Source organism: Taurulus bubalis (assembly GCF_910589615.1).
Source record: "Taurulus bubalis genome assembly, chromosome: 7".
Taxonomy (NCBI): Eukaryota; Metazoa; Chordata; class Actinopteri; order Perciformes; family Cottidae; genus Taurulus; species Taurulus bubalis.
The window spans coordinates 26,556,905-26,572,318 of record NC_136595.1 but is presented as its reverse complement, the minus strand read 5'-3'; the positions used below and the strand labels follow the sequence as shown (position 1 = coordinate 26,572,318).

The window sequence follows — 15,414 nt, the reverse complement described above, 5'->3', positions numbered from 1 at the left end:
TATACCTGTTTAGCTAGCTAGTTAAATGTTTAACTCGGCACAAGTCCTAATAAATTATTGTTTGCTTTTCTGTTTATGTGATGTATATATTTTTATATTCATATTGATTTGCAGTGTCTGAGTTTGTTCTTAAATCTCATTGATACACACACGTGTGTTGTTTGTTTATTTATGTATGTATTACGCGTTAATGTAGGTGTCACGTGACTTTCGGAGCCGCAGACATGAACAACAACGCGGAGAGGAAGTTCGTGAACCTGCGGAAGCGTCTGGACCAGCTGGGCTACAGAAACCCGCTGGGGATCGAGTCCCTGCCGCTGGTGGAGAAGCTGTTCAGGTGAAGCCTCCATCTGGCCTGTGTGCTTTAATTAAAGCGGTGATAATCAACTGGTGGGGTCGCGACCCACTTATCACAAGAAATATTAATTTTGTATATATGAATATATAGATTCAGTGAGTGTGTATTCTCAGTTAAAGTAAGGTCATTTGACTCTTTTTGAAACTACTTCTTAGTTGTTGGACTTTCTTGTTTGTGCATGAAAGCTGTTGTTGAAGATTCTGAATGGTTATGTATGTTGTAATACCTCGTGTCCTGAAGATGCACTTTTTGTTTTTTAATTAAAATGCAGCTAATTGAGTGTAAAAGGGAATAGTTCCCTCTCTAGCGTCGCCACCAGCTGCTCGTTTTGGTTTATCATTAAACTTATTTTTGTGTTGTCATACATATCCTGTACTATCTCAGGTTCAAACTGCACCATCTTTTCATTCAATACATTTGAGAAGTTGAGAATGTTCCTCGCTTGTCATTCAGGGGTGATGGTGGGTCCTGGAGCCAGACCAGTTGAGAACCACTGCTCTATAGGGACAGCTGGGAGGGTTAGAAGTGTGGTTCTATGAGGTTCTCCACAGTCGGATAGAAGATCCAGCACAGGGGCAAAGTAATGTTCTGCTGTGGACGTATTTTAGACGCTTAAAAATATATATTTGCACCAGTTTTCTTGCTGCCGGTTAAACTGAATCCATACGCGCTCTTTTTATTTTTTAGCTTTTTAGCTCGTAGAACGCAGGAGCCGCTGGACCACCGCTGCATCGAGCTGTTAGTCAGTTAGTGTTGTTGTGTGACTTTGGGGAAGCTAAACTAATTCTGTAAAACACCAAAGTGGCACAATAACACAAACTAACCGACTGATCAATGCAGCGGTGGACCAGCGACTCCTGCGTTCTACGAGCTAAAATCACTGTTTTTGTGAATGGAGTCTGGTGGCGTTTGAAGAGAGTGTAGATAAACGCTTCAGTTGTCGTCTGACATCAAGGTAAAGTGTTGGAAATATTCTAATATAGCGCTCACTTAAACTGACTAAAATATGTCCACAGCAGAACATTACTTTGCTCCATCTGCTGCAGTAAAACTCATACAAACAGACTTCTAAACAACCCAAACGGTCTCTTTTTGATGTCAGCCAGTCAGGTAGTAACGACAGGTAAGGAGCTGCTCCTCAGGCGCGTCCTCCTCTTGTGTTACAGTGACCTGGTCCACACAACCGAAAGCCTGCGCAATGCCAAACTGTCCGCGGGGAAAAGCGAGAGAGAAACTCGGAACGTCGATGCCTTTCTGGAGCCGTACAGGGCGGAGAACGCCCGAGTGGTCCGGGAGAACAACGAGCTGCACCTCGAGCTCCTCAAGCTGAAGGAGGAGAAGGATCGCGTCGGCAGAGGTGAGCTGTGATCTCCATCCTCTGATATCCTTGACACACACACACGATCGCACAAAACCGGTGTGACGCAACCCTCGTCTCGTTTTAGAGCTCAAAACACACATCAGAAAACTGGACCACGAGACGTCCGACCTGAAGTTTTTAAACAACCAGTATGTGCACAAGGTGCGCTGCTTGGAGAAGGACGGCAAGGCCAAAGCCGAGCGCATCCAGCAGCTGCAGGAGAAGAACATGCAGGCGGTGGTGCAGACGCCAGGTGAAGCCCGACTTCGGTACATTTTTCAAAGAGCGAGACCAAGAGAATGTCAAAGTAAACTCCGCTCACAAACCCTCGCAGGTGGAAAGAAGCGCAGCATCCCGTTCAGGCGACAGAGGATGCAGATCGACGAGCTCGTGCCGGATTCCTCCACGTCGGCGTATCCGGTGTCGCAGCCCGATGATCCGTACGTCGCCGACCTGCTGCAGCTGGCGGACGGAAGGTCTGTTCTTCTTTTTGGCGCTTTACTGTAAGAGATGTGTTAAGCTTGCTTTTGCTTTACGGCGTTTTTGTTTTTGTAGAATCCGAGAGCTGCAGGATGACATCATAAACGTCAAGCTAGAGCTGGACAACGCTCAAGAATTTATAAAACACCTAAACACACAGGTAAGAAACGCATGAGAACTGGAAGCGTTTTAATACTGCGACGCGTTAATTAACGTGTTATTTAACCCGTTTTTTCTTGACGCTTCTTTGAGGTGGAGGAGAGGGACAAAGAGATCGAGCGCATGAGTCGCGCTCTCCACGGAGGACGGCCTCATGATGTCATTTCCCTCGAGGCTCAGAACATCAGCAACGAGAAGCTGATCGCGCATCTTCACCTTCAGGTGAGTCACACGGGAACTGGACCCCGGGAACACAAGGTGCTCAGAGACGCTTCAGCTCCTGCTGCCTCTTTGTGTCCCTTAGATCGAGTACCTGCAGGAGAGCAACAGGACTCTGGATCAGAATTTGGAGGCGCTGCAGCAGAGGAAGAAGGACGCCTCCACCGAAGTGGCCAACCTGTCCCTGAAGAACCTGGAGCTGTGCGAAGAGCTGACGCACATCGACGGGCTGGCCCAGCGGCTGGAGATGGACAAGGAGCACGTGTTGGAAACCGCCGACATGGAGCTGCACGAAACCAAAGTGAGTCACATGTTCATTCTGCCTGTAAAAACAAACATTACTGTTTCCATATACTATAAAGACTAGGGGTGGAGGGGGAAATCGATACGGCTTAGTATCACGATATTGTATCGACACGGAAGCCAAGTATCGATCGTTTATTATATAAATTATAAACTTTTTGGTCCTAGAATAATACAATTGCTTTTTCAGTCCACTAGATGGTGCTGTGTTTTGTGGTGAGGTCAGCAGAGGTCCCGGGTCAGTGATTGGTAGGATGTTGGTCAAAACAAAAACGGAGACATCGGAGAAAGAAACTAGAAATGCGCCGTCCGCGTTTAAATGAAACGTCTGGACTTCCTGTCACTCGTAGCGCCGCTGCTCACACAGCTGCTGCACGGCACACAGGACAACATGCGCTGCTCATCGACTTTAAAAAAAGCATAAATCAAACTGGCGCAGTTCCTGGAGAAGTCGGTGAAATTCACATCCAGCTGTTCAAGTTATTTGATCAAATATGTTGACAAAGTTTTCCTTTTGGGGACAATTTGTGGTTGTAAAAAAGGGAATAAATCGCAATACTCAATATATCGTGATAATATCGTATCGTGGGACCCCTAATAAATACAAATGTGAAAGTGAAAACAAACGTCTTTTTTTCGCTCAACAGAAAGAACTTCAAAGGCAACAGCAAATTATTGAAGACTTGGAGGATATTATCACAAAATTAAGAAGGGTACGTAGAGTAAAGTACTTTATATTTATAGAAGTGTCTTAACTGGCATTCTTCAGTGAGCGTAAGCAGCTGCCCGATGATATATCTGACATAACGTGTTGGACCCCAGGAGCAGTCCGAGGGCGACTTTGAGAAAGACCGCCTCCGAGACCAGCTGCTGGATGTCAAGGAGCAGAAGGAGAAGATGGAGGGACTGCTGAACTTCCTGGAGGAGGAGAAGCTCCGGCTGCAGGACAAAGTGGAGAAAACGATGACAGCGGGTAAGAAACTAGTGAAAGCTTTACGACGTTATGTTGGGCTGCAACGAACGTTTGTTTGTTTGTTTGTTTTTGTTCCCCAAAAAAAGAAAACACTCGGAACAAAATCCTCAATTTAAATACAGCGATTCATTGAAATAAATTAGTTTCTGTAATGAATATATCCCGTCAAATGGTTAGATTTAATTACAGTTTTTGGTTTATTTACAAAGCTTGTTATTTTTATATCTAAATGAGTTCCAATCATCTTAACCGACCGGATCTTCACACGGTTCATACGCTCATGGAGTTTTAAAATGTTTATTTCCAGGCCTGGAAAAGTCCTTGAAATAAATAAAATAACCCAAAAGTGTAGTAAAAGTCATGTAAATGTGTTATATTCATGTGTTCATGTCGTTCATTTACGCTGAGTTTGAAATTTTTTTAGCTTTTAAAAGAAAGACTCAAAATATAAGCAGGCATACATACAGGCATCTATATAAATGTTAATTCTTTTAATGAAACTATTGTCTCATTCATTTGTGTCATTTAAGGTTTACTGTATGCTTTGTGTTCTCATTGTTAGTTTAAATACTACATTTACCCAGAAATTTGGTTTAAAGTCATGGAAATCCACTGGTGAGGATGTGTATTGGTTTATCTGCAGCTGAGCAGAAATAGCCGCTTTAAAGGAAATGAAGTAGTTGTGTGTTGCTCCCAGACAGAGAGCTGGTGCTGGAGCTGGAGGCCATGCGAGCCAAACACGGCGTCTGTGGGCGGGAGCGCTCCCCGTCGCGGCTGGACGCCTTCGTCAGGAGTCTGGAGGAGGAGCGGGATCGCTATCGCCAGGAGGCCGACCGCTACAAGCGAGCCAGAGGGGGCGCCGGTCTGGACTCCAGTCTCAGCAGGAGTCCAAGCCGGGGGAAGAGTCCTCCGTCCAAAGCAACGAGGGTACGAGAAGAAGAAGAAAACGTACGGTTCTGTTCAGCAGATTTGTCATAAACCTGATGTAAAACGTAGAGACCGGCGTCGTGCTTTCAGGAGACGGAGATGCTGCGTTTGGTGAAGGAACGAGACGAGCTGAAAGCCGCTCTGCTGGACTTTGAGAAGCACATGGAGGACATCCAGGACAACGTGAGGGGCCTCAGCTCGGAGAGGGACCGCTTCAGAACGCTCTTCAAACAAGTGAGTGTGTGTGTGCGTTCACACTGCATTCCACCTCTTCTTTTAAACACTTTGTAAAGACCCGCGTGTTGTTGTTTTTCGTCCTGTCAGGCTCAAGAGGACTTGGCGGCCCGGAGGACGGACGCGTCCGCCGACCTCGTGGCGCTGAGGGAGGAGATCCAGCGAGCCAACGCCAGAACCCGGCAGCTGGCGGCAGAAAGAGACGCGCTGGAGGAGAGAGTGAAGGTTCGTCTCATCACGTCTGTCTGTGTGGTTCATGGAGGAGTTCTAACTGGAAAATACTATTTTCTACAGTTCTTTAATATGTTTGTTTGTGTGTGTGTTTTATTCAGTCATCATTACAATACAATATTCTATATAATATACAAAACAGAAAGACTGAAAAGGTATAGGTAGAAGCAAAAAATGCTTATCTATTCATATCCTAAATTATTATTATCAATTAAATCAGATAATTAATTTGAAATAAAGAACAAATATATATATATATTATTTTTTCTCTATTTCAAATTAATTATCTGATTTAATTGTGTGTGTATGTATGTATGTATGTATGTATGTATATATATATATTCAATTAAATCAGATAATTAATTCGAAATAAAGAAAAAAATAATATATATATATATATATATATTTTTTCTTTTCTTTATTTCAAATTAATTATCTGATATAATTGTGTGTGTGTATATATATATATATATATATACTCAATTAAATCAGATATTTAATTTGAAATGAAGAAAAAAATAATATATATATATATATATATAGATATATATTTTTTCTTATTTTCTTTTCTTTATTTCAAATTAATTATCTAATTTAATTGATAATAATTATGATTTAATATATATATATATATATATATATATATACACATCTTCCATATACATACATTTCATTCACACAAAATAGTTTTATAACAATTTTGAAAAACCAATATCAACCAATAGTGTTGTTATTGATTCTGTCGGTTCGTTTTTAGCTGTTTTCTTTTTATTTATATGCTTGAATCTCGAGCTGCAACGTCAAGAAATCCCGTTCACAAAAAGTGAATCAGCAAGATTGTAATATCTGTCATTTTTAAAGAAAAACTAAAAATCTGTGTGAAGATATATATATTAGCTGTTTTGAATATCTTTGGGTTTTACCCAGAAGAAGACGACATTATCTCATTTTTCTGTGTCTTCTGACATTTCAACTGATCCATCAATTTAAGGCTGTAACAAATAGTCTGAAGATTTGACGTTCGAGTTCTAAATCCACATCCGACTGCTGTGCAGCTTCTTTATTGTTGTTTTTGCACGTCTATTTATTGTCAAAATCCATAGTTCTAACGAAATAGCCTTTCAGAAACTACATGTCACTGCGGTCTAGAAGCTGTTGGTGTTAACCGGCGGTCGAGCTGCGATCCAACAGAACCTCCAGTTACATTTCTGAAGCCACAAGAACCGTTTTCCTGAATCAACTAATTGAACGCGTCTGCAGATGAACCGATGATGGAAACTGTCGCTCGATGCAGCGTCTCCTTTGGCTCCGAGACCTCGTCTTTAGAATGTAAACTAGTTGTGTGACTTTAATGTGTTGAGACTAACGCACACCTTCACAAACCCTTTTTTGCAGGTTTCCCAGAATGCATCTCTCTCAGACCGACAGGCGGAGCAGAGGAGGATTCTGGAGCTGGAGAACGCCGTTCAGAGTGTGAGTGGATCTGACTTTGACCCCCGGCACGTCGTGGGATTTATTGATTTAATACATTTTTTGGGGCGTTGCAGTTGGAGCGCGAGAAACTGGACCTGCGGGCGCAGGCGTGTCTGCTGAAGGAGAACCGGGCGGCCGCTGAGGACGAGCTGAAGGTCCGGTCCGCCGCTGTGGTCCAGAACGCAGAGGAGGCGTCCCACCAGAGGGCGGAGGCCAACGCGCTCAGGTCTTTTTAGACAACTCTTGTGCAGAACTCTTACCGTAGGAGAACAACGCCATCTTGTTTATCTGCAGTCTCCACTTCCACTGAGCTTCTGTCCCCATCATCAGGAGATGAATTGCGCTGCTGATGCCCAGCTTGTTGTTGTTGTTCTCCTGCAGGCTGCTGCAGGAGCAGATGGAGCAGTCGCTGTCTGACACCCAACACCGGCTGTCTGTGAAGGGGAGCGAGCTCCACGCGGCCCGGCAGCACATCGCCCAGCTGGAGGAGACCACAGGTGAATGTTTGTGGATTAAAAGCTCGTGTTTTTGTTTTTGTTTGCTTGAGTTTCGTTGTGTCTTCCGACAGCGGCGCTGAGTCAGCGGGAAGCGAAGCACCAGGAGGAGACGTCCGGCCTCCAGAAGTCCATCGCCGCTCTGGACCGGGAGAAAGACGCTCTGCAGGACGAGGTGGACGACAAGACCGAGAAGCTGGTCGCGCTCCAGGAGGAGTTTTCTAAAAAGGTGCGAACCTCGTTAAGATGACACGAAAAACACAATACGTCGCAGGAAGAAGGTCACTGGCCCCTGTGAGCGTTTCTCCTCTTCATGCTGGCTGAGAAAAGGTCAACTCCCATAAATCCACTCTTTCTGTGCAAAAGAAAAGCATTTTTAAGTCGGTGTTAAAGTTCATTTGAGGCTTCATAAGTAGCTGGGAGTCACATCAAGTGAGTATCTTCCAAAGTGACCGAATATTTAAAGCAAAAGTCTCTTTTATTTGTTACTGTTTGGGGAAACTAGAGGTGGAAATGATTTGGAATTTAAAATAATTTTCTAATTAGTCTGGATCGGTTTCGCAAATAAAGAATTAAGGAGCAGCGACGGCATTTTTATTTTTATTTGTTTCCCCACAAATACCTTTTCCTCCAGTTCTTATCTCCAACGGCTTGAGAAGCGGTCACACGGTTTTTTTGTGTACTTTCTTGAGCGTATTCTTCATGTTCTCTTCGGCCCAGACGTCTAGCAAACACCCGACTTCTGCAGAAAGTCCAAGTCGAGCGTTAACCTGTTGTTCTGGTTCTGGTTCACTTCCTGCAGTTTTTAGGGTAATGTTCTCACTGGGGATCGCTTGAAAACCAGAAACGTTTACATAACTAGTAACTTGGACATGTGAGGATTGTATTAGGACACATGTTTCTATCCTTTGAGAAGGATGATGAGCCTAAAGAGCACTAATGAGACATAATACTGTTTTTACTCACACAGGAACAGACCCTTGGAGACGTGAGACTCACAGTCACAAACCTGGACAACTCTCTAGCGTGAGTAATGTTCTCTCACAGCTCTGTCGGTTCTTTAAACGTCACGATGAAGCAGCGCTCATGTAGCGGTGTGCTCCTTGCAGGCAGCTGCAGGGGGCGCTAAACAGCCGCGAGCGGGAGATCGCCAGCCTGAGGCGGCAGCTGGACGCCGGCCACGAGGAGCTGGCCGGACTCCGGAGAGACAAGGAGGTCACGGTCCGGGAGAACCGGAGGCTGCAGGACGACCTGGCGACCATGACCAGAGAGAACCAGGTGAGGAACCGAGAAGTACCGAGGGAGTCCAGGAGGGGGCGACGAGGAGCTAACGAGAGGTCGTGTCTGCGCAGGCCGTCCACGGAGAGATGGAGGAGGCGTTGCACGAGAAGGACGAGCTGAAGCTGAGGATCCACTCCTACATCTCCGAAGTGTCCCGGATAGAGAAAGTGATGTCCACCAAGGCAAGGCGGGGTTCACACGGTCATGGGATTATAAAATGGTTATTTCAAGCCCTGGAAAAGTCCTTGAAAAGTTTAGTAAAAGTCATGTAAATGTGTTATATTCATGTGTTCATGTAAATGTGTTATATTCATGTGTTCATGTCGTTCATTTACGCTGAGTTTGAAATAATGAATATGCTTTTAAAAGAAAGACTCAAAATATAAGCAGGCATACATACAGGCATCTATATAAATGTTTATTCTTTTAATCAAAGTATTGTCTCATTCATTTGAGTCATTTAAGGTTTACTGTATGCTTTGTATTCTCATTGTTAGTTTAAATACTACATTTACTCACTTTTTACTGTTTACACCCAGATTTCATGTTTGGTCATGGAAATTTAGTTTAAAATCATGGAAATTTAGTTTAAAATCATGGAAATTGGGTTTAAAGTCATTTAGTTTAAAATCATGGAAATTTATCATAGAAATTTAGTTTAAAATCATGGAAATTTGGTTTGAAATCATGGAAATTTGGTTTAAAATCATGGACATTTAGTTTAAAATCATGGAAATTGGGTTTAAAGTCATGTAGTTTAAAATCATGGAAATTTATCATGGAAATTTGGTTTGAAATCATGGAAATTTAGTTTAAAATCATGGAAATTTGGTTTGAAATCATGGAAATTTGGTTTAAAGTCATGGAAATTTAGTTTAAAATCATGGAAATTTGGTTTAAAGTCATGGAAATTTGGTTTAAAATCATGGAAATTTGGTTTAAAATCATGGAAATTTAGTTTAAAATCATGGAAATTTGGTTTGAAATCATGGAAATTTGGTTTAAAATCATGGAAATTTGGTTTAAAATCATGGAAATTTAGTTTAAAATCATGGAAATTTGGTTTGAAATCATGGAAATTTGGTTTAAAGTCACGGAAATCCATTGGTTTAGAGTCCTGCTCCCCTGCAGCCGGTACCGGCGTCCCGTACGCTCTCGTCCGTCTTGACGTCTCTGTGTTCGATTCCCGCCAACAGGAGCAGGAGAACCGGGACCTGCTGGAGCGCTACCGGGCGGCGCACTCGGAGGTGGAGGAGCGGGAGCAGAAGCTGCAGCAGATCGAAGGCCAGAATAACTCCATCCGCCTGGAGCTGCTCTCCTCGGACACGGAGCGCCGGCACCTGCGGGACGCCGTCGGCCTCCAGGGGAGAGAAATCCAGCAGGTGAGACGCGGGTCAAGGGTCGCCTGGACTTGGGTCTTTAGTTGAGTCTTTAATGGCTGTACCTTTTCCCCCCAAAGCACACACAGGCCCTGCAGGCTTACGAGGCCCAGGTGTCCTCGCTGCTGCGCGGGACGTCCCGGCTGGAGGAGCAGCTGCACCAGGCGCAGGGCGAGAAGGCGGCGCTGCTCTCGGACCTGGCCTCCGTCAGGGAGCTGTGCGTCAAGCTGGACTCCGGCAAGGAGCTCATCGTGAGGCAGCTCACCTCCAGGAGCATGGACCTGGAGCGGGTGAGGCCACTGGGAGGAGCTGTAACTGGTCCTGAACCAGTCGAGTCCTGGTCCTCTATAGACCTCCGTCTAGTCCTCTATAGACCTCAGTCTAGTCCTCTATAGACCTCAGTCTGGTCCTGGTCCTCTACAGTCTAGTCCTGGTCCTCTACAGTCTAGTCCTGGTTGTCTAAAGACCTCAGTCTAGTCCTGGTCCTCTACATTCTAGTCCTGGTCCTCTACATTCTAGTCCTGGTCCTCTACAGACTAGTCCTGGTCCTCTACAGACTAGTCCTGGTCCTCTACAGTCTAGTCCTGGTCCTCTACAGTCTAGTCCTGGTTGTCTAAAGACCTCAGTCTAGTCCTGGTCCTCTACATTCTAGTCCTGGTCCTCTACAGACTAGTCCTGGTCCTCTATAGACTAGTCCTGGTCCTCTACAGTCTAGTCCTGGTCCTCTATAGACTAGTCCTGGTCCTCTACAGTCTAGTCCTGGTCCTCTACAGTCTAGTCCTGGTCCTCTATAGTCTAGTCCTAGTCCTCTACAGTCTAGTCCTGGTCCTCTATAGTCTAGTCCTGGTCCTCTATAGTCTAGTCCTAGTCCTCTACAGTCTAGTCCTGGTCCTCTACAGTCTAGTCCTGGTCCTCTATAGTCTAGTCCTAGTCCTCTACAGTCTAGTCCTGGTCCTCTACAGTCTAGTCCTGGTCCTCTACAGTCTAGTCCTGGTCCTCTATAGACTAGTCCTGGTCCTCTACAGTCTAGTCCTAGTCCTCTACAGTCTAGTCCTGGTCCTCTATAGACTAGTCCTGGTCCTCTACAGACTAGTCCTGGTCCTCTATAGACTAGTCCTGGTCCTCTACAGTCTAGTCCTAGTCCTCTACAGTCTAGTCCTGGTCCTCTACAGTCTAGTCCTGGTCCTCTACAGACTAGTCCTGGTCCTCTATAGACTAGTCCTAGTCCTCTACAGACTAGTCCTGGTCCTCTATAGACTAGTCCTGGTCCTCTACAGTCTAGTCCTAGTCCTCTACAGTCTAGTCCTGGTCCTCTATTGACTAGTCCTGGTCCTCTACAGTCTAGTCCTGGTCCTCTACAGACTAGTCCTGGTCCTCTACAGTCTAGTCCTGGTCCTCTACAGTCTAGTCCTGGTCCTCTACAGACTAGTCCTGGTCCTCTACAGTCTAGTCCTGGTCCTCTACAGTCTAGTCCTAGTCCTCTACAGTCTAGTCCTGGTCCTCTACAGACTAGTCCTGGTCCTCTACAGTCTAGTCCTAGTCCTCTACAGACTAGTCCTGGTCCTCTATAGACTAGTCCTGGTCCTCTACAGTCTAGTCCTGGTCCTCTACAGTCTAGTCCTGGTCCTCTACAGTCTAGTCCTAGTCCTCTACAGACTAGTCCTGGTCCTCTACAGTCTAGTCCTAGTCCTCTACAGTCTAGTCCTGGTCCTCTAGAGACGAGTCCTGGTCCTCTACAGTCTAGTCCTGGTCCTCTACAGTCTAGTCCTAGTCCTCTACAGTCTAGTCCTGGTCCTCTACAGTCTAGTCCTAGTCCTCTACAGACTAGTCCTGGTCCTCTATAGACTAGTCCTGGTCCTCTACAGTCTAGTCCTAGTCCTCTACAGTCTAGTCCTGGTCCTCTACATTCTAGTCCTGGTCCTCTACAGTCTAGTCCTAGTCCTCTACAGTCTAGTCCTGGTCCTCTAGAGACTAGTCCTGGTCCTCTACAGTCTAGTCCTGGTCCTCTACAGTCTAGTCCTGGTCCTCTACAGTCTAGTCCTGGTCCTCTATAGTCTAGTCCTGGTCCTCTACAGTCTAGTCCTGGTCCTCTACAGTCTAGTCCTGGTCCTCTAGAGACTAGTCCTGGTCCTCTACAGTCTAGTCCTGGTCCTCTACAGTCTAGTCCTGGTCCTCTATAGTCTAGTCCTGGTCCTCTACAGTCTAGTCCTGGTCCTCTACAGTCTAGTCCTGGTCCTCTATAGTCTAGTCCTGGTCCTCTACAGTCTAGTCCTGGTCCTCTACAGTCTAGTCCTGGTCCTCTAGAGACTAGTCCTGGTCCTCTACAGTCTAGTCCTGGTCCTCTACAGTCTAGTCCTGGTCCTCTAGAGACTAGTCCTGGTCCTCTACAGTCTAGTCCTGGTCCTCTACAGTCTAGTCCTGGTCCTCTAGAGACTAGTCCTGGTCCTCTACAGTCTAGTCCTGGTCCTCTACAGTCTAGTCCTGGTCCTCTACAGTCTAGTCCTGGTCCTCTAAAGACTAGTCCTAGTCCTCTATAGACTAGTCCTGGTCTTCTACATTCTAGTCCTGGTCCTCTACAGTCTAGTCCTGGTCCTCTACAGTCTAGTCCTGGTCCTCTAGAGACTAGTCCTGGTCCTCTACAGTCTAGTCCTGGTCCTCTACAGTCTAGTCCTGGTCCTCTAGAGACTAGTCCTGGTCCTCTACAGTCTAGTCCTGGTCCTCTACAGTCTAGTCCTGGTCCTCTAGAGACTAGTCCTGGTCCTCTACAGTCTAGTCCTGGTCCTCTACAGTCTAGTCCTGGTCCTCTACAGTCTAGTCCTGGTCCTCTAAAGACTAGTCCTAGTCCTCTATAGACTAGTCCTGGTCTTCTACAGTCTAGTCCTGGTCCTCTAGAGACTAGTCCTAGTCCTCTATAGACTAGTCCTGGTCTTCTACAGACTAGTCCTGGTCCTCTACAGACCTCAGTGTAGTCCTGGTCCTCTATAGACTAGTCCTGGTCCTCTACAGTCTAGTCCTGGTCCTCTACAGTCTAGTCCTGGTCCTCTAGAGACCTCATGTTTATACGTGTGATGTATAAAAATAAAAGTGAACCCTTATTTCTGCTTCCTGTAAACATAATCCTGTCTTTATTTATTTTATTCGTGCTCCAGCTCTCAGGAGAACTGGAGGACGTGCGCTCGGAGGCGGAGCTTCTGAAGAAGCAGCTGGCCAGCGAGCGTCTGACGGTCCGAAACCTGGAGACGCTGCTCTCCTCCAACCGGCACAAAGAGTTCCAGACGCACCTGACGGCCAGCGAGAGGGAGTCGGAGCTGAAGGTCCTGCGGGACCGGCTGACGCTGGCCGACAGCAAGACGTGAGCCAATCCAGAGGAGGACTTGAGCACAAGCCCCGCCCCCTTTGTGTTGTTGTTGTTGATGATGTGTGTGTGTGTGTGTGTGTGAGCAGCGGGGAGCATGCCAGGGAGGTGTCGCTGCTGCGCGGGAAAGTCTCTCAGCTGCAGACGGAGATGGACGTCCTGAAAAGACAGCTGACCAGCGAGCGCTTTGAGCGGTGAGCCGACCTTTGACCTCTCAGCGTTGTTTTGATCTTTACGTCTCATCAGGATGGAGGACGTTACAGTTTGGTGGGAATGAAACCTGTTCATGAATAAATGTTTTATTTTCTTGTCAAAGAAATCAAAGATTACTCAACTCACTCACATATAATATAATACAATATCATATAATATAATACAATACAATACAATATAATATAATACAATATAATATAATACACAAAATAAACTGCAAATATTCATGTTAGAAACGGGGAACAATGACTTCTGACTGACTTTAATGTAGTAAAAGGGCAAAAGTACACGTAGTGACTGTCCTATGTCCTCTGTCCTCTGTCCTCATGTCCTCTGTCCTCTATCCTCATGTCCTCTATCCTCATGTCCTCTATCCTCCTGCCCTATGTCCTATGTCCTCATGTCCTCTATCCTCATGTCCTCTATCCTCCTGCCCTATGTCCTATGTCCTCATGTCCTCTGTCCTCTATCTTCTATCCTCATGCCCTATGTCCTCATGTCCTCATGTCCTATGTCCTCTATCCTCATGTCCTCTGTCCTATGTCCTCTGCCCTCATGTCCTCTATCCTCTGCCCTCTATCCTCTGCCCTCTATCCTCATGTCCTCATGTCCTCTGTCCTCATGTCCTATGTCCTCTATCCTCCTGTCCTCATGTCCTCTGTCCTCATGTCCTATGTCCTCTATCCTCTATCCTCCTGTCCTCATGTCCTATGTCCTCATGTCCTCTGCCCTCATGTCCTCTGCCCTCTGTCCTCATGTCCTCTATCCTCTATCCTCATGTCCTCTTCTCTCTATCCTCATGTCCTCTGCCCTCTATCCTCATGTCCTCTGCCCTCTATCCTCTGTCCTCATGTCCTCTATCCTCATGTCCTCTATCCTCTGTCCTCCTGTCCTCCTGTCCTCTATCCTCATGTCCTCTATCCTCTGTCCTCATGTCCTCTATCCTCTATCCTCTGTCCTCTATCCTCATGTCCTCTATCCTCTGTCCTCCTGTCCTCCTGTCCTCTATCCTCATGTCCTCTATCCTCTGTCCTCCTGCCCTCTGTCCTCCTGTCCTCTGTCCTCCTGTCCTCCTGTCCTCTGTCCTCCTGTCCTCCTGTCCTCTGTCCTCTGTCCTCATGTCCTCATGTCCTCTGTCCTCTGCCCTTTGTCCTCTGCCCTTTGTCCTCTGCCCTCATGTCCTCTGCCCTCTATCCTCTGCCCTCATGTCCTCTATCCTCATGTCCTCTATCCTCTATCCTCATGTCCTCTATCCTCATGTCCTCTATCCTCATGTCCTCCTGTCCTCTATCCTCATGTCCTCTATCCTCATGTCCTCTATCCTCATGTCCTCCTGTCCTCTGTCCTCTGTCCTCTGCCCTCTGTCCTCATGTCCTCTATCCTCATGTCCTCTATCCTCTATCCTCATGTCCTCTATCCTCATGTCCTCTATCCTCATGTCCTCCTGTCCTCTATCCTCATGTCCTCTATCCTCATGTCCTCTATCCTCATGTCCTCCTGTCCTCTGTCCTCTGTCCTCTGCCCTCTGTCCTCTGTCCTCTATCCTCATGTCCTCTATCCTCTGTCCTCTATCCTCTGTCCTCATGTCCTCTATCCTCTGTCCTCTGCCCTCTATCCTCTGTCCTCTGTCCTCAGCGAGCGGGCCGTGCAGGAGATGCGTCGTCAGGGCGTTTCCTTCTCGTCGCTGCAGAGTTCTCTCTCTCTGGACGCCTCCGGTTCTCTCGGCTCCCCGGAGCGCTCCATCCTGAGAACGCTGAGCCGCTCCGACAAGTCGGCTGACAAGTGAGTGAAGCTCCGGGCGAGGAGAGGAGTCAGCTGGGTTTACTTTAGGACTCGTTGGGTTTAGTTTTTTACAATCCTGGAAATGTAGCTGTCGTTTCAACCTGGACCAAATTTTGTGTTTTTGTGTCCAAGTTGTTGCTCAATACTGAACTCATTTAAAAACACTTAGAAATTCTCCTTTCAACAGGAAGCG

The 15,414-nt window shown here is 46.3% G+C and overlaps 1 protein-coding gene across 1 annotated transcript in view; it reads left to right on the top strand.

Moving 5' to 3' along the window:
- Nucleotides 1-224: 224 nt before the first annotated feature.
- The window catches only part of cep135 (centrosomal protein 135), a gene marked incomplete at its 5' end in the record, with an annotated part of 15,428 nt that continues 238 nt past the window's right edge, over nucleotides 225-15,414 (top strand). The window contains 24 exons of the mRNA XM_079220853.1: nucleotides 225-337; nucleotides 1,525-1,715; nucleotides 1,804-1,971; nucleotides 2,053-2,194; nucleotides 2,274-2,358; nucleotides 2,451-2,579; nucleotides 2,662-2,877; nucleotides 3,527-3,592; nucleotides 3,702-3,852; nucleotides 4,550-4,779; nucleotides 4,870-5,013; nucleotides 5,104-5,238; nucleotides 6,640-6,717; nucleotides 6,792-6,943; nucleotides 7,099-7,214; nucleotides 7,286-7,440; nucleotides 8,182-8,237; nucleotides 8,321-8,489; nucleotides 8,564-8,674; nucleotides 9,689-9,874; nucleotides 9,952-10,161; nucleotides 13,021-13,223; nucleotides 13,316-13,420; nucleotides 15,075-15,221. Coding sequence (XP_079076979.1) covers nucleotides 225-337; nucleotides 1,525-1,715; nucleotides 1,804-1,971; nucleotides 2,053-2,194; nucleotides 2,274-2,358; nucleotides 2,451-2,579; nucleotides 2,662-2,877; nucleotides 3,527-3,592; nucleotides 3,702-3,852; nucleotides 4,550-4,779; nucleotides 4,870-5,013; nucleotides 5,104-5,238; nucleotides 6,640-6,717; nucleotides 6,792-6,943; nucleotides 7,099-7,214; nucleotides 7,286-7,440; nucleotides 8,182-8,237; nucleotides 8,321-8,489; nucleotides 8,564-8,674; nucleotides 9,689-9,874; nucleotides 9,952-10,161; nucleotides 13,021-13,223; nucleotides 13,316-13,420; nucleotides 15,075-15,221 — 3,458 coding nt within the window. The remainder of the gene's footprint in view (nucleotides 338-1,524; nucleotides 1,716-1,803; nucleotides 1,972-2,052; nucleotides 2,195-2,273; nucleotides 2,359-2,450; nucleotides 2,580-2,661; nucleotides 2,878-3,526; nucleotides 3,593-3,701; nucleotides 3,853-4,549; nucleotides 4,780-4,869; nucleotides 5,014-5,103; nucleotides 5,239-6,639; nucleotides 6,718-6,791; nucleotides 6,944-7,098; nucleotides 7,215-7,285; nucleotides 7,441-8,181; nucleotides 8,238-8,320; nucleotides 8,490-8,563; nucleotides 8,675-9,688; nucleotides 9,875-9,951; nucleotides 10,162-13,020; nucleotides 13,224-13,315; nucleotides 13,421-15,074; nucleotides 15,222-15,414) is intronic.